At 39.0% G+C, this 21,889-nt stretch overlaps 1 protein-coding gene across 3 annotated transcripts in view; it reads left to right on the top strand.

The window, feature by feature from the left end:
• ARMC3 (armadillo repeat containing 3) overlaps positions 1–21,889 on the top strand; it is a gene marked incomplete at both ends in the record, with an annotated part of 93,875 nt that overhangs the window by 22,090 nt on the left and 49,896 nt on the right. For all 3 annotated transcript variants that reach the window (XM_079700658.1, XM_079700657.1, XM_079700656.1), the window contains 6 exons: positions 4,860–4,928; positions 5,174–5,349; positions 7,959–8,153; positions 10,366–10,549; positions 16,671–16,823; positions 16,925–17,030. In XM_079700658.1, coding sequence (XP_079556784.1) covers positions 4,860–4,928; positions 5,174–5,349; positions 7,959–8,153; positions 10,366–10,549; positions 16,671–16,823; positions 16,925–17,030 — 883 coding nt within the window. The remainder of the gene's footprint in view (positions 1–4,859; positions 4,929–5,173; positions 5,350–7,958; positions 8,154–10,365; positions 10,550–16,670; positions 16,824–16,924; positions 17,031–21,889) is intronic.

Below are 21,889 nucleotides of genomic sequence, written 5' to 3'. Positions count from 1 at the left end.
TTAACACCTCACTTACACCAATGGACAGATCATCCAGACAGAAAATTAATAAGGAAACACAAGCTTTAAATGACACAATAGACCAGATAGATTTAATTGATATTTATAAGACATTCCATCCAAAAACAGCAGATTACACTTTCTTCTCAAGTGCACATGGAACATTCTCCAGGACAGATCACATCTCGGGTCACATATCAAGCCTCAGTAAACTTAAGAAAATTGAAATCATATCAAGCATCTTTTCTGACCACAACGCTATGAGATTAGAAATGAATTACAGGGAAAAAAACATAAAAAACACAAACACATGGAGGCTAAACAGTACATTACTAAATAACCAAGAGATCACTGAAGAAATCAAAGAGGAAATCAAAAAATACCTAGAGACAAATGACAATGGAAACACGACGATCCAAAACCTATGGGAGGCAACAAAAGCAGTTCTAAGAGGGAAGTTTATAGCAATAAAAGCCAACCTCAAGAAACAAGAAAAATCTCAAATAAACAATCTAATCTTACACCTAAAGGAACTAGAGAAAGAAGAACAAACAAATCCGAAAGTTAGCAGAAAGAAAGGAATCATAAAGATCAGAGCAGAAATAAATGAAATAGAAACAAAGAAAACAATAGCAAAGATCAATAAAACGAAAAGCTGGTTCTTTGAGAAGATAAATAAAATTGATAAACCATTAGCCAGACTCATCAAGAAAAAGAGGGAGAGGACTCAAATCAATAAAATTAGAAATGAAAAAGGAGAAGTTACAACAGACACTGCAGAAATACAAAGCATCCTAAGAGACTACTACAAGCAACTCTATGCCAATAAAATGGACAACCTGGAAGAAATGGACAAATTCTTAGAAAGGTATAACCTTCCAAGACTGAACCAGGAAGAAACAGAAAATATGAACAGACCAATCACAAGTAATGAAATTGAAACTGTGATAAAAAATCTTCCAACAAACAGAAGTGCAGGACCAGCTGGCTTCACAGGTGAATTCTTTCAAACATTTAGAAAAGAGCTAGCACCCATCCTTCTCAAACTCTTCCAAGAAATTGCAGAGGAAGGAACACCCCCAAACTCATTCTATGAGGCCATCATCACCCTGATACCAAAACCAGACAAAGATACTACAAAAAAAGAAAATTACAGACAAAAAATCTTAAAATTTGTACGGAGACACAAAAGACCCCGAATAGCCAAAGAAGTCTTGAGGGAAAAAAACAGAGCTGGAGGAATCAGACTCCCTGACTTCAGACTATACTACAAAGCTACAGTGATCAAGTCAATATGGTACTGGCACAAAAACAGAAATATAGATCAATGGAACAAGATAGAAAGCCCAGAGATAAACCCACACACCTACGGTCAACTAATCTATGACAAAGGAGGCCAAAATATACAATGGAGCAAAGACAGTCTCTTCAATAAGTGGTGCTGGCAAAACTGGACAGCTACATGTAAAAGAATGAAATTAGAACATTCCCTAACACCATACACAAAAATAAACTCAAAATGGATTAGAGACCTAAAAGTAAGACTGGACACTATAAAACTCTTAGAGGAAAACATAGGAAGAACACTCTTTGACATAAATCACAGCAAGATCTTTTTTGATCCATCTCCTACAGTAATGGAAATAAAAACAAAAATAAACAAATGGGACCTAATGAAACTTCAAAGCTTTTGCACATCAAAGGGAACCATAAACAAGACAAAAAGACAACTCTCAGAATGGGAGAAAATATTTGCAAACAAATCAACAGATAAAGGATTAATCTCAAAAATATATTAACAGCTCATGCAGCTCAATATTAAAAAAACAAACAACCCAATCCAAAAATGGGCAGAAGACCTAAATAGACATTTCTCCAAAGAAGACATACAGATGGCCAAGAGGCACATGAAAAGCTGCTCAACATCACTAATTATTAGAGAAATGCAAATCAAAACTACAATGAGGTATCACCTCACACCAGTTAGAATGGGCATCATCAGAAAATCTACAAACAACAAATGCTGGAGAGGGTGTGGAGAAAAGGGAACCCTGTTGCACTGTTGGCAGGAATGTAAATTGATACAGTCACTATGGAGAACAGTATGGAGGTTCCTTAAAAAACTAAAAATAGAATTGCCATATGATGCAGCAATCCCACTACTGGGCATATACCCAGAGAAAACCATAATCCAAAAAGACACATGCACCTCTATGTTCATTGCAGCACTATTTACAATAGCCAGGTCATGGAAGCAACCTAAATGCCCATTGACAGACGAATGGATAAAGAAGATGTGGTACATATATACAATGGAATATTACTCAGCCATAAAAAGGAATGAAATTGGGTCATTTGTTGAGACGTGGATGGATGTAGACACTTTCATACAGATTGAAGTTAAGTCAGAAAGAGAAAAACAAATATCATATATTAATGCATATATGTGGAACCTAGGAAAATGGTACAGATGAACCAGTTTGCAGGGCAGAAGTTGAGACACAGATGTAGAGAACAAACGTATGGTCACCAAGGGGGGGAAAGTGGCGGGTCAGTGGGGATGGTGGTGTGATGAATTGGGCGATTTGGATTGGATTGACATGTATACACTGATGTGTATAAAATTGATGACTAAAAAAAACCCCAAAAAACATCAGATGGCATGAAGATACTCCGGGAAGGAAGGCAATGGCAGTTCTGGAACAAGCTAAAATTGTAGGTGACCCACTGCTTGCCTAGAACGTGTTCATGTGGCCCAACCACAAGTCCAAGTTGCCATATCTGAGAGTGTTCTCTGCTGAGAAAGAAGGGGACAGAGATCAATATTATATTTAAAGTGACAGAAGTAGCAGCTTATCCATTATTTCTGCTGATTTAACCTCAAGAACAGAAGGACTATTTGAACAATCTGGTGTCAGAAAGTTGAATAACAAGTTAATCAGCTATGCCACCAATTTACAAGAGCTGCCATTAAATCTGAATGATCCATTGAAACTTAAGAAAGTGGATAAACCTACTATATCTGTTGTTGAACAGACCTGGGCTAAATTCATATGTAGAAAAGAATTTCGTGGCCCAGAGAATCCTCTGATGAAAACTTTTAACTTGTTTAGGCACACCAAGGGGTGGTGGCACATACAGATGCAGCAAGGCGGCCTCTCCCTGTGGGAGCAGATGCTTCCTGCAGGGACACACAAGGAGCAGAGAGTACACAGGGCCTGAATCTTCCTGACCTCATGGTCAGCATTGTAGTAGAAACTTTGAAGTAGATGGAAGATTATTTTGTATACTAAGTGGAGAATGTACTTGGAGATCTAAAAGCCCAGAAATGCTTTTCTTCTAGCACGTAAAAATAGGGAACTTTGGGGCTTCCCTGGTGGCGCAGTGGTTGAGAATCTGCCTGCCAATGCAGGGGACACGGGTTCGAGCCCTGGTCTGGGAAGATCCTACATGCCGCGGAGCAACTAGGCCCATGAGCCACAATTACTGAGCCTGCGCGTCTGGAGCCTGAGCTCCGCAACGAGAGAGGCCGTGATAGTGAGAGGCCCGCGCACTGCAATGAGGAGTGGCCCCCGCTTGCCACAACTAGAGAAAGTCCTAGCACAGAAACGAAGACCCAACACAGCCATAAATAAATAAATAAATAAATTTAAATCATATGGGCTTCTAAGAAAAACTCTGCTTAAAAAAAAAAAAAAAATAGGGAACTTTGGTACAACCTTCCAAAAAATCATTGCAAACAACATAGAGTGGACTCATAAGAGTGAGAAGAGAATGACAGCACGCTTTTCCAGAGGGGGCACCTCTGCCTAGTTTACCAGGGCACTTGGAAGGATCTGATTATTATGCCATGGCTATTATGTCTTGACCTGTGGAGGTAATCTGTTTTTCAGAGGAGTTCCAACTGTAAAATATGAAGTCCTACACTTCCCCAAAACTCAATTATTCTTTTGTGCTGAAAGCCTATCCATGTGCATATATAGCTAGCTGTAAGTCCGCTAGCCCTCTCTGAGCCATTCTGAACAGAACAGAGAGAAAGAAGTTTTGACAGGTTGAGGAATAGCCACATCCCTATATCCCACAGGAAAAGGTGTCTAAGAAAAGGCAAACGTATCCAGCAGTTAATTCCCGAGACCATCTGCTTCAGCTGCTGCAAAGTGAATTTTTCCAAACTTCTGGTAACACTAATTTTGGCTTACAGAAGAGATAATCGACCAAGAAGAGAAATTGCAAAACTGAAGTAGCAGCTATGCCTTATTTCTCAGAAAAAGGGGGTTAAGGATGGCAAGAAAGAAGTAGGGGCATAATTGTCTAGCTTTAATTAGGCTCCTGTAAATAATACAAAAGTGAACTTTAAAAAATTAATATACTTATCTTTAAGCATTTTTGGCATTTCTGATAAGCAAATGGAACATATACAAGATATATTTATGGGAAAAGGCTGAGGATAATTCTTATTTGCATTTTATACTAGTTTTATTAAAATCTAAATTTAAAAATATCCTCCCAACAAAACAAAACAAAAAGAATTACTGTTATAAGCAAGTGTAGGGCACAGTAACTCAACTTTACTGATGGTGTTCTAGGCACTTTCATACATTTATGGTTATCTTTTCTAGTGTTTTGGAAGGTCGTACAGCTGAGCAATCAAGGAACATGGGCTAGAGTCTGTCTGGGGTCAGACAGACCTGGGTGTGAAACCCATCCCCTCCTCTTACTTGCTGTGTGATTGTGAACCTCAATTTACTTATCTGTAAAATTAGGTAATAATAGAACCTATCTCATAAGGAACTATTCCTTAGACATTGCCATTATTATTACAATTAATAAACATTAATATTCTGTTTCTTCTTTTGTAGATGATGTCAAAAAATTGTTAAGGGAGTTAGATGTCGTGAATTCTGTGATTGCTCAGCTGGCCGCAGAAGGTAACTCTGCATCCTCCATCTATCAATATTTCAAAAATGGGGAATGGTTTATTTTTTGCATCTGATTAAAGTACCGATTGAAAATAGTTTATGAAACACCAATTCTGTGTTGTCATTAAACTCTCTCAAACTAAGATGGGCTCCAACCAAGTTAAGATCTGTGGAGCTTTGGTTTTCACAGCGTGCTTTAACGTAATGGTTGAATAAGCCTTTACATACTTGTGTTATTTGTTTTTGATACACAGAGGAAGTAGTTATCCACGAGTTTGCTAGTCTTTGCCTAGCAAACATGTCTGCAGAGTATACCAGCAAAGTGCAAATATTTGAACAAGGTGGATTAGAGCCTCTCATCAGGCTGCTAAGCAGCCCAGACCCGGACGTGAAGAAGAATTCTATCGAGTGCATTTACAACTTGGTCCAGGTGAGATTAATTTCTAACAATGAGTTTTGACAAAAACTGGTTATAGAATTTATTTTCCCATTAAAAAAAGGACAAAGCTTTAAAAAAAAAGGTCCAGTTTTAATTAAAATCACTCCTTCTCAGTACTATTTAGTAGTTATCATTCAGAGGAAAAAAAAAATGGAAGTTTAGAGTCGATACCTTTCAGTTTTCACGTTTTGTAAGTAATTGTCCCCCATAAAAGGGCATTTTAAAAGAATAGAATGGCTTGCAAATTAAGGCAGGATTATACTAGGTAAGTACTATTTCTTCCAAAACAGGAAATCTAATATTAGTGTTGAACTAATTTTGACCTAGGCAGTTACCTGTTGACCTAATCTTGGTGATCCAATTGGTTGTATCATCTGCCTTACGCAATGTACCAAGATTTTGGATTCGGCTTATTTGTTGGTGAAAAGTTGAGTTTTGCTGAACAGAACTCATCATTCACAGTTGCAAGATGCTACCTCACTGTGCTGCTTTCCTTCATAATGGAAGAAACACCCTCCCCACCCTCCGCCCACAACCTGTCCTGTCCTCTGGCCCCTCCCCTCCAATCCCCAACCCAGCACACACACCCTCACACCCCCAGCAGGTCAGCTTGCTGCCACTTTGGACAGCCTTCTTTGTTTCTTTTCCTGCTCAGGTTCCTGAACAATTCCCACACACGTTTGATAAGCTTTAGAGCAACTGGAAGTACAAGACACCATTTTAAATAACCGTCAAGAGAATGTGAAAGAAGAGATATGGGAGCAAAGGTGAAGGAGGGTTCACTGATAAGCAAAGTATCTAGACAAAATATATAGAAAAAGAGGACAAAGGCACTCATGCCAAAAGGCACCCAAAGCATGCAACCCTGGCCCTGGCATGTCCTTGCCATGTAGCTGGGCACCCACTGGTGCTACCTTTACTCTTCCTGAAGAGCAGGTGCAGCCGTATCCCTTCTCTGGTGACTTGACTTCATCCTATAGGCCTAAATAATCCTGCAAACGTGTTTGTGTGTTTCATGCCAAGACTCCTCATTAAGTCTACTTCTCTATATTTTTTATCAAGTAGAAATGAAAAGACTTACCTCCACTATTCTTTATAACAGAAGGACTAGTTAATAAGAGTGTATTCATTTCCTAAGGCTGCTGTAACAAAGTACCACAAACTGGCTAAAACAACAGGAACCTATTCACTCAATGTTCTGGAGGCTGGACTTCTGACACCAAGGTGTCATCAGGGCCATGCTCCGTCTGGGACTCTAGGTAGAATCCTCCCTTACCTCTTCCCAGCTTCTGGTGGCGGCTGTGAATCCTTGGCGGTCCTAGGTTTGCAGCCTCATCACTGCAATCTCTCCCTCTGTCAGCTCTCTCGCCGCCTGTTGTAAAGACACCAATCTTATGCAGACACCACTACCCACCCTACTCCCCCATGACCTTAGCTTAACTAACTACATCTGCAATGATCCCATTTCCAAATAAGGTCACATTTTGAGGTACTGAGGACTAGGACTTCAACATATATTTGCGGGGGGGGGGGTGTTACAATTCAACCCACAGCAAGCAGCAACCTACAGTTTTTATGTCTGAAGGAAGCTGACTATGAGAGGCCAGTTGAAGGATAGACAGAGGGAAGATAAGCTGGAAGTGGGGCCTTTTCTGTCTTTAATTCTATTTTAAGTTTACCCTGTTTTGATTTAAAATGTCATGATTTAGTAGTCAGAGTTTGGGGGCTTTTTATGACTTTTTTGCTTTGTTTTCTCTGTCGCTCACCCCAACGACCCTCCCTCCACCACTCACCCAGGATTACAGGCACACCATGCAGAGCGACTTGTCTGGACTCTAATGACCCCTTGATCTTGTAAATGTCTTAAATTAAGGTCATGTGTCAGAACTAAACCTGATGTAAATTTGCATGCACAGGTCCTGCCAACAGCACTGCATGCAGATGAGCATTTTATAAACCAGCCATTTGAATGACGATAATAAGGAATTGATACCATCATTTCATTTTATCGACTACTATTTGAAAGAGGGTATAGCGTGTGAAAAGAATTTCATTATGCATAGATTTTATTGTGATGCTGTTTGTAGTAAGAGGAATTTGCTGTATAATAAAAAAACAGTAGCTGCTGAGAAGTCATAGATCATGCCTATTTCCTATTATTGACAAGGTCTGTATAGTTAAAATGAATATTTTGGGGGCTTCCCTGGTGGCGCAGTGGTTGACAGTCCGCCTGCCGATGCAGGGGATACGGGTTCGTGCCCCGGTCTGGGAGGATCCCATGTGCCGCGGAGCGGCTGGGCCCGTGAGCCATGGCCGCTGAGCCTGCGCGTCCAGAGCCTGTGCTCTGCAACGGGAGAGGCCACAACAGTGAGAGGCCCGCGTACTGCAAAAAAAAAAAAAAAAAAAAAAAGGATATTTTGGTGTTGTCAATCCAGGGTTTGCTTATATTTGTTTGTGAGTTATTTTGGAAGCAAATCCAGAATAAAAGATGGGAACATTATAACTTATAACGTTCTTTGTTAGAAAATATAATCTCTCCATTCTTGAGACTGTATTTTGCTTTAAAAATCACTTCTTTGAACATTTATATTTCCTGGCAGGATTTTCAGTGCCGAGCAACACTTCAAGAACTAAATGCAATCCCTCCTATATTAGATCTCTTGAAGTCAGAATACCCAATTATTCAGTTGTTGGCTCTCAAAACCTTAGGTGTTATTACAAATGATAAGGAGTGCCGGGCAATGCTAAGAGACAGTCAAGGAGTGGACCACCTTATTAAGATCCTAGAAACTAAGGTACCTGTAACATTCATTCAACTCTCTATGAGAAGATGTATCTCTCCTAAGTGTTGTTATAAAATACAAATTATAGAATATTTTTTAAATGAAATTTTATTATATTTAAGCATGATGCTAAGCAGAATGCAGTAATTTGCTTATTGCTACATAGTTTACCAGCACAATTAAATCAGACTAATGGTAGAGGGCATGCTAAAATAATTTAATTTTTAAAAATCTTCTGATTTAGAAGATTTAAGATTTTTAAATTTTTGTTTGTGATCTTATGTTTTCTTGAAACACCTAGAATTAGTCTTTTAACCTTTGTCTGCCCCAGTTTTCTCTAGGGTAAAACAAGAAGAGTCATTTACCACACATGATGGAGGGTAACCTGCTTTACTCAGTCTACTGACTTAACTATTAATTTCACCTAAAAAAATGCCTTCACAGAAACATCTAGAATGATGTTTGACTAAATATCTGGATACTGTGGCCTAGCCAAGTTAAAACATAAATATTAACCATCACAAGTCCATCGCTAGTCAATCTGGCATCCGTACACAGCTCCTAAATCATTAATCTCCAAATAAAGACAAAAACAAGATCATACTTCCACTTAACATGGTCCAGCTGTCCTGTGTACAACCAAAAACACACTGTCCCCTTCCCCATAGGAGGATGCAAAGTCCTTGGATGATGTTTATTCTTCTCCTTGACATCCCATAATAAGATGTAAAATTAACCGTACTTAAATACCATATTGTAAAGGCGGTACATCTCATGTTGCCTGAGGGGATAAGAGAGAGAAGAAAAGGATATTTCATACACACACACACACACACACACACACATTCATAACAAAATAAGGGAGCAATACTCATGACAATTATAGTCGTCTTTTCTGTAACTGATCACATGGTTGTAGTTGGTATTTATAAGTACCTTCTTCCGATACCCATTCCATATTCCCCTTGCAGCAAGCACCTCAGCTCATCTTGATTCTTTACTTGATGTGGTGACCCAAACCTTCATTCCTGAAGAGCCTGGACCATTAGCAGTGGTACCCAGATTGGGTCATTATAGTTTTCCATCAACCTTAATCACAGGGTATGGTATTACTAAGAGATGCCATAAGGGACCCCCTGTATTCCAGGCATAGTCTTCCTCACCTCTGTTGTGGAGTAGCAGTCCAATTTCCCTTGCATAGATGGGCTCAATCACCCCAATCAGCACAGTTAACTCTCTTCTTTGCCTGTTGATTCAGAGCCATGAGGCTCCCAAAGAGGCCAGGTGGCAGTCTTAGCTTTTAGTTCTGTGTATTCATTGTTGTGTCTCCTGGTGGAAGTATCCCTCCCTTTGGATCTAAGATTTCTAGATCAGCAGAGCATAAGGTTACAGGTACAGGAAACAAAACTTTTGCTACTGAATTGCCATGGGTAATAGTGAGTGGTGCCACTCTCATATCCACTCCTTGGTTCCTGGGAGTAACAGCAATGTATATTGGATGCTGTTCCAGAGAATATATAGCCCTGCAAGTTACTGCCACTTAGCTAGCGCTGTCACTGTGTCTTGCATAGGCCATTCTATCAAGCCAGCTGCTTCAGGATGGTAGGGAACATGGGAAGGCCAGTGATTTCTGTGACCATCTGCCCACTGCTGCATTTCTTTTGCTGTGAAGTGAGTTTCTTGATCAGAACCACTACTGTGTAGAATACCATGGCAGTGGAGCATCCTTACTGTGATTTCTACCTTAAATTTCTAACTGTTCAGAAAAGGCTTCAGTTTTCCACTGCTATGGGGATTCTGGAGATTCCTCAGGCAAGAAAGCCACACACTCACAATACCTCCCTCTACCAATTGGAGATTTTAAGGAATATACTTTCCTTCAGCTTCTGTCTGCTTTTTCAAAAAATATTTTCTTTAGATTTTAAACTTGTTGTCGGTGGAAGGCTGTTTGAGCAACATCACTTGGATACCATTACTAGAAGTTTCCAGCAACTATTTTTTATCTGTAAAACATTTTGGAATAGGGGAAATGAGAAGAGATGGGACTAATGGTCAGGGAGAGAGATGTCATGTTAATAAACAGAACTGTTTCCTTGGGCCTCTGTCACAACAAAATTAATTACATTATGTTCTGACTGATCTGAGTCCCTCTTGTAATAAAATTTGGAAAGTGTGGATTGCTTTTATTACAATTTTCTAAAGTTGTGTTTGCTTTTATTATTAGGAATTGAGTGACCTTCATATAGAAGCGCTTTCCGTGTTGGCCAATTGCCTTGAAGATATGGATACCATGGTGATGATTCAGCAGACAGGGGGTCTTAAGAACCTCCTATCATTTGCAGAAAACTCTACAATTCCTGATATTCAAAAGAATGCAGCAAGAGCAATTACTAAAGCCGCTTATGATCGTACGTCTCATTTTGTATAAACTAAGCATACCTATTTCCTCCTGTAGTCTTGATTTCAATTAGTACTAACAAACGCTACAGCATTTGTCTGCTTTTAGATGGTCACTTGAGGATAGTGCTATACTTACTATTTAAGATCAAAATTCATCTCAATGCTAATAAGTAAAAGTAGAGATTGCTTTGTCAAGGATTTAATAAGCTCAATATGATTTAATTATAACCTTATTTTTAAATAGTTCATTCCTAAATTAAGTTTTAAGCTTTTATTTCTCCTGATTTTGAAATTTTACAGAATGTATGCACTCTCTGTGATCCCGAAAACGTCATTTCAATAAATCCACATTTGGAATGATATCTATACAGTAATTTCGAGTTGCAGCTGGAGTCTAGCTGTTCCATGTTATATAGCTGTGAAAAATAATATGCTCGTACTATACACAAAATACAATTTTCATTTCATTGGCAAGCTATGTTGACATAAATCTGTAAAATATGAGAGATTAATTACATCATGAGCACTGAAGATAAAATTATAGTTTCAATTTATGTATATTTGGAGTATTTTATTTAATAAAAGATGTGATTTTATTTCCCCCCTTCCACATCACCCCTCTTATAAATGATGACAGCTTTGACTAGTTTAAGTGATTGATATTCTAAACATATATACTCACATCTGTATATATGTCTATGTGTATATTATGGGAAACATTTCCTTTTCAACCCATACTGGATTTCTTCAAAGTTTTAATGCAGTATGCCAAATTTCACCTCCCAGTACAAAGTCAATAGAGAGGGGCCTCGTGAGTTACATCATACAGGCCAAATCTAAAGACAGCCTGTAAAATTAATTTTGGCGAAACTGCTTAATTCAGAATTCTCCCAAAAGGAACTTAGGCCTTGTCATAACCTGGTCAGTTCTGTTCTCCATCTATCCCAGGCCTTCTTAGTTATTTGAGACCAGATGAGAGGGCAATGGAAAGACATGAGCAATGTCTAACCTAAAATTTTTACGTATCTCAACTTCTCTTTGGGTTTCGGCCCCTCTTGTGATACAAGTTTCGTTGAGTTTATTACCCATCACGCGATACAGTAGTGAAAAGAGCACAGGGTGGAGAGCTCTTGCACTCTGGTTCTACTACTAATTACGCTACTGGCACTGCAGTGACCTAGGGATGTGTCTGTGAGTGAGCTACAGCCTATCTGGATCTGTTTATGAATTCATTTATTAATGTTTATTAAGCCCCCAGTTTGTATCAACAAACCCAGGGCAGGCAAGTAAGCAGGCAGTCGCGATGCCGTGTTAAACGTGCCTGATCATGGGGGAACAGGATCCCCCAGGAGGGTCCACCTAACACAGACTCGGGTCAGACAAGCCTTCCTGGATCAGGTGATTTACAGGCTCGGACCTAGAGGAGATGAGGGAAACTAGCTGGGCAAAGAAGGTCCTGGTGGGTCGGGGAGGCTCAGCAGTGCTCTGAGGAGAAGGGACAGTGTGTAGTGGCCAGAGAGGGACAGAGCGTGGTGAGTTCCAGAGCTGAACGTTTTCAGAATGGCCAGTGAAGAGGGTGCAGCAGAAAACTGAGAGTCCAGGCCAGAGACGTAATGAGGCGCCACGTGCTGACGGGCATCACACGCCAAGTTTAAGGGCTTCGGACTTTAGTTTCATGGCAACAAAGCACCCCTCAAGTGACTTAGAGACGGGAGGGAACCCTGCAGATTTTCACTGTTTAGAGAAAGAGCGCTCTTGCTGCAAAGTGGAGAAGAGATTAGACATGCGCAGGACCAGATGCAGGAAGACCGGGAAGGGGACTGCTGTGGTGATCGAGGTGACAGGTGACGGCTCTGTCCTGAAACCGAGCTGAGGTGGTCGCGATGGACTCGGAGGCGTCTGCAAGGAGACCCAGCAGCACAGTGCTTGAGGGTCCATATGGGTTTGTTGAATGACTCTGTGGGTTGGGGGAAGAAGGAGGTGATGCCAAGGACAAGGCCTTCTGGCTTGGACAGCTGGACGTAGAATGGTGCCACTCACAGAAATGGGGAACTCAAGAAGAAGAGCAGGTTTTGATTGAAGGAAAGGAGATGAGTTCTGTTCTTTTTTGAAAAATTGTAAAATACACATAGTAAAATTCACCGACTTCACCATTTCTAAGCGTACAGTTCAGTGGTATTAAATACATTCATCTTGTTGTGCTACCATCACCACCATCCAGCTGCAGGCCTCCTCGTCTCACAAGCCTAACCCTCTGTACCCATGAATAAATAACTCCCCCTTCTCCCTCCCTGCAGTCCTCGGAAACCACCATTCTTTCTGTCTCTGTGAGTTTGACTACAAGTACTTATATAAGTGGAATCATACAATATTTGTCCTTTGTGATTGGCTTATTTCACTCAGCATAATGTCCTCAAGGTTCATTCATGTTGTAGCATGTGTCAGGATGTCCTTCCTTTTTAACTCTGAAAAATATGCCATTGTATGATTATATCGCATTTGTTGATCCTTTCATCCGCTAATAGACACTTGGATTGCTTCCACCTTTTGGGTACAGTGAATAATGCTACTGTGAACACAGATGTACAAGTATGTCTTTGAGCCCCCGCTTCCAATTCTTTAGGGTATATACCCAGAACTGGAATTGCTGAGTCATACGGTAATTCTACGTTTACTATTTTGAGGAACTGCCATACTGTTTTCCATAGTAGCTACACCATTTTACATTCCCATCAACAGGGCACAAGGGTTCCGATTTCTCCACATTCTTGCCAACACTTGGTATATTCTGTCTTTTTTTCTTTTTTTTAATAGTAGCCATCCTAATGGGTGTGAAGTGGTATCTCTTTGTGTTTTGATTTGCATTTCCTTCATGGTTAGTGATGTTGAGCATCTTTTTCATGTGCTAAATGGCCATTTAAAAAAATCTTTTTTGGAGAAATGCCTATTCAAATCCTTTGCCCATTTTTAAACTGGGTTTAAAATTTTTTTGTTATTGAATTGTAGGAGTTTTTATATTTTCTAGATATGAACTCCTTATCCGATATATGACTTGCAAATATTTTCTCCCATTCTGTGGGTTGCCTTTTAACTCTATTGATTGTGTCTTTTGATGCACAGACATTTTAAACTTTGATGTAATCCAGTTTATATTTTCTTAACTCCATTCATAAGTAGGTTTTTACAAATGTCACTCCTTATACTGTTCCATATTCATTTATAACATTCTCTTTTTACTTTCCATCATCATAAAAAAGTTTTTTGTAGGCTAGGGTTACGGTTAGCATTGTCACTGCATGTCAAAAACACAGTTGAAACAAAACCACATAATATACACTCTTTAAGTTTTGCTTGCTGAGTAAAGTTTTAACATGCACCCCTAAGTTAGTATGCCTTTGACCTGGCACCAGGAGGAGGAAGGTGTTAACTGCCATGTTCCCATGAGGTTTATGAACTGCATCAACATCTCAGCAGGAGCATAGGTGGCCCACTAGCAACTTCTGAGAATGGGTAAAGAAAAGCATCATTACATACAGATTTATTTTCAGATGCAAAACCTCCTGCTTTTAAATTTACTGAACAAATGTTATTTCTAAAGGACATTATTCTATTAGTAGCATAATTACCTTGCCATCTTTATTTTCTGTGTAATTAACACGTAAATACTTCTCAGTGTAGCAATTCAATGAAGGTACTTGGTTAATATGTTAATTTATCTTTTAAATCCATTATAGCCACACTGCAGTCAGCACTTTTGAGGTTTGGTGAACACAGCTGGATTTTGAGAACACTCCCAGCAGGGTTGAGAAACTAACTGCCCACAGTATTTAAATTATTTTTTTTAATTGTTCCAATAATTGTGTATACACTGTTTTTTTATTGTAACCATCACATACGCCAAAGTTATAGTCTTTTCAAATTAATTCTTTTGGTCGATTTTCTTGATAGAATCCACTCAGAGTGTTCTGTTTAGTAAAGTTGATTTAGCATCATCTCGGAAGTCTTTTTTTTTTTTTGGTGGTACGCGGGCCTCTCACTGTTGTGGCCTCTCCCGTTGCGGAGCACAAGCTCCGGATGCGCAGGCTCAGCGGCCATGGCTCACGGGCCTAGCCACTCTGCGGCATGTGGGATCTTCCCGGACCGGGGCACGAACCCGTGTCCCCTGCACCGGCAGGCGGACTCTCAACCACTGCGCCACTAAGGAAGCCCATCTCGGAAGTCTTAATTATAAATCTGAGCATTTTAAGTCAGAGATTCTGGAAAAGTTTGAGATCTTGTTTATTCAGGGAAAACTAATAAGGACTACATATATTTTAAAACATTTTAGGGGCCATATACTTGAGATTTAAGTATTAATCACAGCTTTTTAATGAAACAGTTATGGCCTGACTGAATTCCAGTTTTAAATGAAAGGAGAAGGGATTAAAATGATAGGATTACAGGACATGGTTCATGATTGCTTTAAGACGAATGAACAGAAGTGTTAGTGACTTAGCTTGTGCCAGTGATGGCCAGATTGCTCAGGCATACATCTGTGTATCAGAGGAACAAAGGCCAAAACAGTATATGCAAAGGTGGTGACATCTGACCATGATACCGCTTCTGTGAAAAAGGTAATTTTTAAAAATCATTGTTGAAAGAAGACAAAAATCAATAAAAGTGGAAACCTAGTTGCTATAATTTCTGAAGATATCTCTGGGAAAAAAGTTAATTAAAGTATGTACAAGTAGGGCTTCCCTGGTGGCGCAGTGGTTGAGAGTCCGCCTGCCGATGCAGGGGACATGGGTTCGTGCCCCGGTCCGGGAAGATCCCACATGCTGCGGAGCAGCTGGGCCCGTGAGCCATGGCCGCTGGGCCTGCGCGTCTGGAGCCTGTGCTCCGCAACGGGAGAGGCCACAACAGTGAGAAGCCCACGTACCGCAAAAAAAAAAAAAAAAAAAGTACAAGTAGTGAATTATTTCCACATGTTGATGTAATCTAAGGTAGTATCAGCATTTTTTGCAGAGATCTTTATTCTAACAAAATATTCTTCTCTTGTATATCAACATCCTAAGAGCACATATCACACATTCTTCCATTTTAATCATTTACATTGACTTTATAAAGGTTAATTAATGAGAACCAAACCTATGACAAAATTTTCTTAGGAACTGTAAATAAATTAGCAAGGAATTATCTGTAAGCTGTTTCTTTTCCCACTTGTCTCTGGTTCTATTATAGCATTAAAACTGAGTTCAGTTTAATATATATTTTTTCTAGTACATGCTTTTAATAAATAGTAATTTATTTAGAATTAACTGTAGAACACAAAGCAAAAATTGTTTAATGTACTAACTTAATTCAATGCAGTATTTGCTTTTGTATAGTGACGAGATCATTATTTATTAAAAAATCAAACTAAATAGAGGGACATCGGGAACAAAAAGAACATTAAAAATACTTTGGTTTTGGTTTTAATTTAGTGTTTTATAGTGGGGTTAATATCATGGTATGTACTTAGAGTCATAACTTTGTTTTCAAATGAAACTGTGCTATGTTTATGTTATTTTATGTTTATCGCAACTTAGCAATTAAGTAATTATTATAATTTTTGCTATGTCAGCATGTATTGTAACAAGATAAAAGATGATCATAAATTCCTTAAGACTTGGGATTGTATCAATACTTTATTCTCATTTTGACTTTCTCCTCCTCTCTGCTCTGCTCTTGAGCATCCAGCTCACAGGTTTGTGCGTCTTAGGCATTCTTCAAATATAGGGCTTTGTATTTAAAATAAACAGGTTTTTGTATTCAGTGAGAAGACAGCGCGTGTGAACACAGCAACATGACAGGCACATGACTGATGTTAAATAAGTTCTTGCTAAGTCTGAAGCTTGCCTCTTTCTTATTATAGAATTTTCTCTGCCATAGTATTGATATCATATGAGGGAATATGAAAAAAATGCAATGCCCATAATTCATTTTGCATAATCACTGTGTTCTAAAGGATAAATAGGTATATATTTAGACTGTGACTAAAGCTAACAAATAGTTTGAATTCCTATCATATTTTGGATGGGGAAGTCTTTACACTTGCACAGTTTTTGCAGCAAAATTCTGATTTTTTTTCTCCCTTTTGGTTTATGAAAGCTGAAAACAGAAAACTTTTTCACGAACAAGAAGTTGAAAAATGCCTTGTAACCCTTTTGGGTTCTGAAAACGATGGAACTAAAATCGCCGCTTCCCAAGCTATTTCGGCAATGTGTGAGAATTCGGGCAGCAAAGAATTTTTCAATAATCAGGGTAAGCAAACTGGAAAAGGCCACTTTGAACATTTTTAGGTTGCCATATTCTAGTTCACACGGATGTCTGTAAAGTTACATTTTACCTTCCTTTTTCTGTAGGGATCCCACAGTTAATTCAGTTACTAAAAAGTGACAATGAAGAGGTAAGGGAAGCTTCCGCCCTTGCCCTGGCGAATCTGACCACTTGTAATCCCGCTAATGCAAAGTAAGTACAGAAAGACTCATTCAACAGGGACTTGTTTATGGGATATTTAACAGTCCAAGATGTGCTCATCGTAATCTCCTGGCTTTCAAGGCAGTTTACACATTCTTTCAGATGCTTCTATGTTGAGTTATTTATTCCTCAGGAACCCTTATGAAAATAAGAGTCAGCAGATAAGCCTGTTTTCCAAAGACATTACAAAATCTTGACAGTTTCTGGGCTTGCTGGGAAAATGTGCAGGCCATTTGATGCAGGTAACAGGCTAAATCTTGTAGAAGGTTCCAGAACAGAGAAAACTGGCTAATGCTGGAAATATTAAAAGACAGTCTACAAATATTGGTAAATCAAGAAAAAATTTTTAAAGAACCAATTTTAAAAGGACATAAACATTAGATAAATTGAGAAACATTTAAAAAGTCCATTGAAAACAACATATATGGGTAAATACTTATGGAGAAGGGTTGAAAAGGAATGTCCTCTGTATTCCAAACACTGTGAAATGTGATTTCTATTCATTTAAAATTTTAATTGTCTAGATACTCCATCTACTAATGAGGAAACTGAAGCTCTGCAAGTTTCCCTAATTTTCCTGGGTACACATATTCATTCAACTAGATGAGCTGGAAATTAAAGCCAGATCTGTTAGACTCCAAAGCCTTGCTATTTCCTCTACAGAAGATACAGTTGCCTTATAAAACAGTAAGAATTTTTAGAAGGCAACTTTCATAAATAAAATGATTATTGCCATTTGCGATAACATGGATGGGCCCTGAAGATATAATGAGTGAAGTAAGTCAGATGGAGAAAGACAAATATTCTATGATTTCACTCTTATGTGGAATATAAAAAACAAACCAACAAAATAAATGAACAAGCCCAAGCAAACAAAAACAAATGCATAGATACAAAGAACAGAGTAGTGATTACCAGAGGGGAAGGGGCGGGGTGGTGGGCGTGGGAGTGGGAAATGCGTAAAGGGGATCAACTGTATGGTAACGGATGGCAACTAAATTTTTGGTGGTGAGCACACCATAGTGTATACAGAAGTAGAAATATACTGTACATATGAACTTACATAATGTTATAGGCCAATGTAACCTCAATAAAAAGTAAATCTAAATAAATAAAGAAGAGTAAAAAAATTTTTATTTACCTTCCCTAAATATGGTATGAGTATTAGTCAGGGTTCTCTAGAGAAACAAAACCAATAGGAGATATATATATGAGATTTATTATAGGGATTGGCTCATGAGCTTATGAAGGCTGAGAAGTCCCACGATCTGCTGTCTGTGACGTGGAGAACGAGGTTGTAAAGGTCAGTCCCAGTGTGAGAACCAGGAGCACTGATGTCCAAGGAAAGGAGAAGATGGCTGTCCCGTCTCAAGCAGAGAGCAAATTCACCCTTCCTCCTCTGTTCTGTATAGTTCCTCAATGGATTGGATGATGCCCACCCACATTGATAAGAGGGATCTTTATTCAGTCTGCGGATTCAAATGCTGACCTCTTCCAGAAACACCCTCACAGACACACTCGGAAATAATGTTTCACCATTATTGACTGGGCATCCCTTAGCCCAGTCAAGGTGACACATAAAATTAACCATCTCAGTACGTTAGTTTTTAACACTCATTTATTACTGTTTTGTGGCATTGTGGCTAAAATTACCCCTTTCTTACTTGAAATGAATCCTCCTCCATCCCCATCATATAGTTCATCTGTCTCTTACCCTTTCTTTCTTTTTCTATATTCCCACACAAATATTTTATAAGACCTTAATGGAATGACTAAAAATCTAACAATGTCCAATAAAAATGTAGCTGAAATGCATAAGCATCAAAACAAAATTATGTTCCTTTAATAGCTACAATCTTTGACATGACAATTTCCTAAATTCAGGGCCATCATCATCTGTGTGAAAGCACACACATTTCTAGAATATTGGGTCATAGTAAGTAGCAATTTGAAAACAACATATTCAGTGATTTTTACAGTGTAGTCATGCCGGTGCAAAAATCTTATGACACGGGCTTCCCTGGTGGCGCAGTGGTTGAGAGTCCGCCTGCCGATGCAGGGGACACGGGTTCATGCCCCAGTCTGGGAAGATCCCACATGCCGCGGAGCGACTGGGCCCGTGAGCCATGGCCGCTGAGCCTGCACGTTCGGAGCCTGTGCTCCGCAATGGGAGAGGCCACAACAGTGAGAGGCCCACATACCGCAAAAAAAAAAAAAAATCTTATGACACAAAAACACTTCTATCTCCAGTGCATTTAGATTTATTACCTAACATACTCTAAAAGGCCTCCAGTGTATATAGCCCTCTTGATTTGATGTGAGTTTGCCTGGCTTACATCGTTTTATATAAAATCATAGAAAATTAGGATGGTAAGTAGTTCTAAAAGAAGCTGCCTTCAGATCTTCTCTCTCAATTACCTAGTTATGAGATTTTTGTCTTCTGCCAGTATAGTTCCATTTTGTCAACACAGGGAGGCCAATTAGGACTAAATGCTGCCTGACTTTTCCTCTATGACAATCAACCTTATTTTTGTAATTTAATTTTATTTTTTATAAATTTTAATTGCTGTTATTTCTTTAACCTATTATGTACCGTACATTGTGATTTCTTTTTTCCAACTTATGTTTGGTGAAGGAAATGGGACATGAATGAAAGTGTTTTATGGATTTTTTTTGAGGTCTATATAGCTTTTACTTTGGACTTTTTGAGCTAAAAGATACTGAAAATTAATGGTTTTGAGGAGGAAATAGAGTCAGATTTGACCTGTTTGTGCCAAATGCTGAAAACTGGGGTTGAAAAAGATTCTATAGTCAATCAAAAGGAATGAACACAAACAAGCCCCATTGTCGATCCTTCTAGGGTGGTACTTACTGAAGCTAACCACAGCAGAAGAGACAACAAAGATGATTGGTTATTTGTAGTAAAAAAATGTTTCCTACTCAGATCATTTTTTAAAAATTATCTTAAACTCGGCATTGGTGAGTGTTTCCAGTATCAATTTTTAGAAGCAGTCCATTTCATCAGCTTTCCTAGCAAAGTGCTAGCTATAGGAGCAAGGCTGAGTCCCTGCCTCTGCTGCTGGGGGGCTGGAGCTCGGGGTTAGAAATAGTTAGAAGTTGCTTTTCCACCACACCTAAGTAGTAAGAGAAGAAGGCAAAAACCCAGAGTTATTGTCTTCCAGGTGCATTTGGTAGCTGTTTGGATACCTGATAATTGCTAGCCTTTTTCTTTTTTTTTTTAAGATGCAGTTAAGCCCTGAGAATTCTAATTTTATTTGTTAAAATGTAACCCCTTCCCCTATACTTCTATCTCAAGTGCCTAAAATGGATTTCTAATTCTTACACTCAGGGTACCTTCTGGAGCTGGAGACTCATTTCATGAACTGAGTAATAACTGGCATGTTATGACAACATATAATGCTGGTATAATTTCCTTTATGTAACTGAGTTTTGCTTGGAAAGTTGTGGGTAAATCAGAATTTTCTGAAGTAAAGAAAATAATCAACCAGAGGAAAGAGGAACATACTTTGCTGTGACTCTCTTTGCAAAACTGGCAAATGCTTTTTTAAGTCAAAGTATTTTTATAATCTAAAAACATAATTTTATAATATACATAATTTATAATCTAAAATACCTGGATTCAGATTTGCGCTCTTGCAAGAGAAAACACACCCAAATGAAATAAAATAGTACAATAATGAGAAATTTGGTAGCAATGATAAATAAATAAATAACCAGGCCATCCATACCCCTTTGTGGAAGATTTTCAACTTGAATTATAAGTACCTCTTTAATAGGTACCAAAAGATCTTGCCTAATTGTTATTTTCTGTGAATGAAGCTTCCTAGATAAAGTCTTCTAGATACTTGAAAATTTACTTCTATAATCAACAAAGCTTTTAAAAATTTGTAATGAGTTTGAATCAAAACTTTGCAGGAGTGGGGTATGGTTATCATTTGGAGTAAGTGGCTATTGTACGCTCCAGGGTGGTGTCATCAGGGCCCCTTAGGGAAGGTGGGTGCTTGCCTCCTCTCTGAGTATAGCCTCCAGGTGGGGTGCCTTTGGGGTTGGTGCATTTTATTGACTCCTACTGACAGGCTGGCAGTGTTAATATTCACTGCTGTCTGCAGATCTGATTGGCAGGCACAACGCTGCCAAGGTTCTCTTCAGATCCCTTCCCTTCAGTCAGTGAAAAGCTTGGATACCAGGTAACCAAGCTTTATCAAAGTTTACATAAAAGCAGTAAGGGAGGACCTGAGGCCACTGCTCTAAGGGGTGTTTTGGTCTTTATAGGCCATTTCTTTCTACCTTTCTTTTTTTTTCTGATAGTTCTCATGTGTCTTCTGGATATGTGAAGTCTCCAGATATTGAGTTATGGATAAGTGAAACTGTAGTTAAAAAAAATAATTTAACAAACACAAATCCCTTTACTTACAAACAAGCCAATGTCAGAGAGTAAAATGATGACGCGTAAAATAGATAATAAAATATATTCTGAAAGTACATTCACCTCCCAGAAGTGTTCTGCTTTAGGCCTTTTGTATGACCATCCTCTCTGCGTGGAATGTTCTACTCCAGGATGCCCACCGCTCAGTCCCTCACCCCCTCAGGTCTGCCCAAATGTCCCCTCAAGGAGGCCTGATGACCACAGTGGTTACAACTGTACCTCCCACACACATACTCCATCCTCCTTTCCTACTGCCCTTTTCTCATAACTCTTATCATTTTCTTACATACCATACAGCTCACTCATTGTGTCCTCTGACCAGCACCCAACACCTTTGTCTGTTTAATTCACGGACACACACCAAGCATCTAGAATAGTGCCCATCCCATAGCAGGCTTTCGGG

Source organism: Hyperoodon ampullatus, assembly GCF_949752795.1.
Source record: "Hyperoodon ampullatus genome assembly, chromosome: 3".
NCBI lineage: Eukaryota > Metazoa > Chordata > Mammalia > Artiodactyla > Ziphiidae > Hyperoodon > Hyperoodon ampullatus.
Note: the sequence above shows the minus strand (reverse complement) of the source record. Positions and strands in the feature narration are given on the sequence as shown.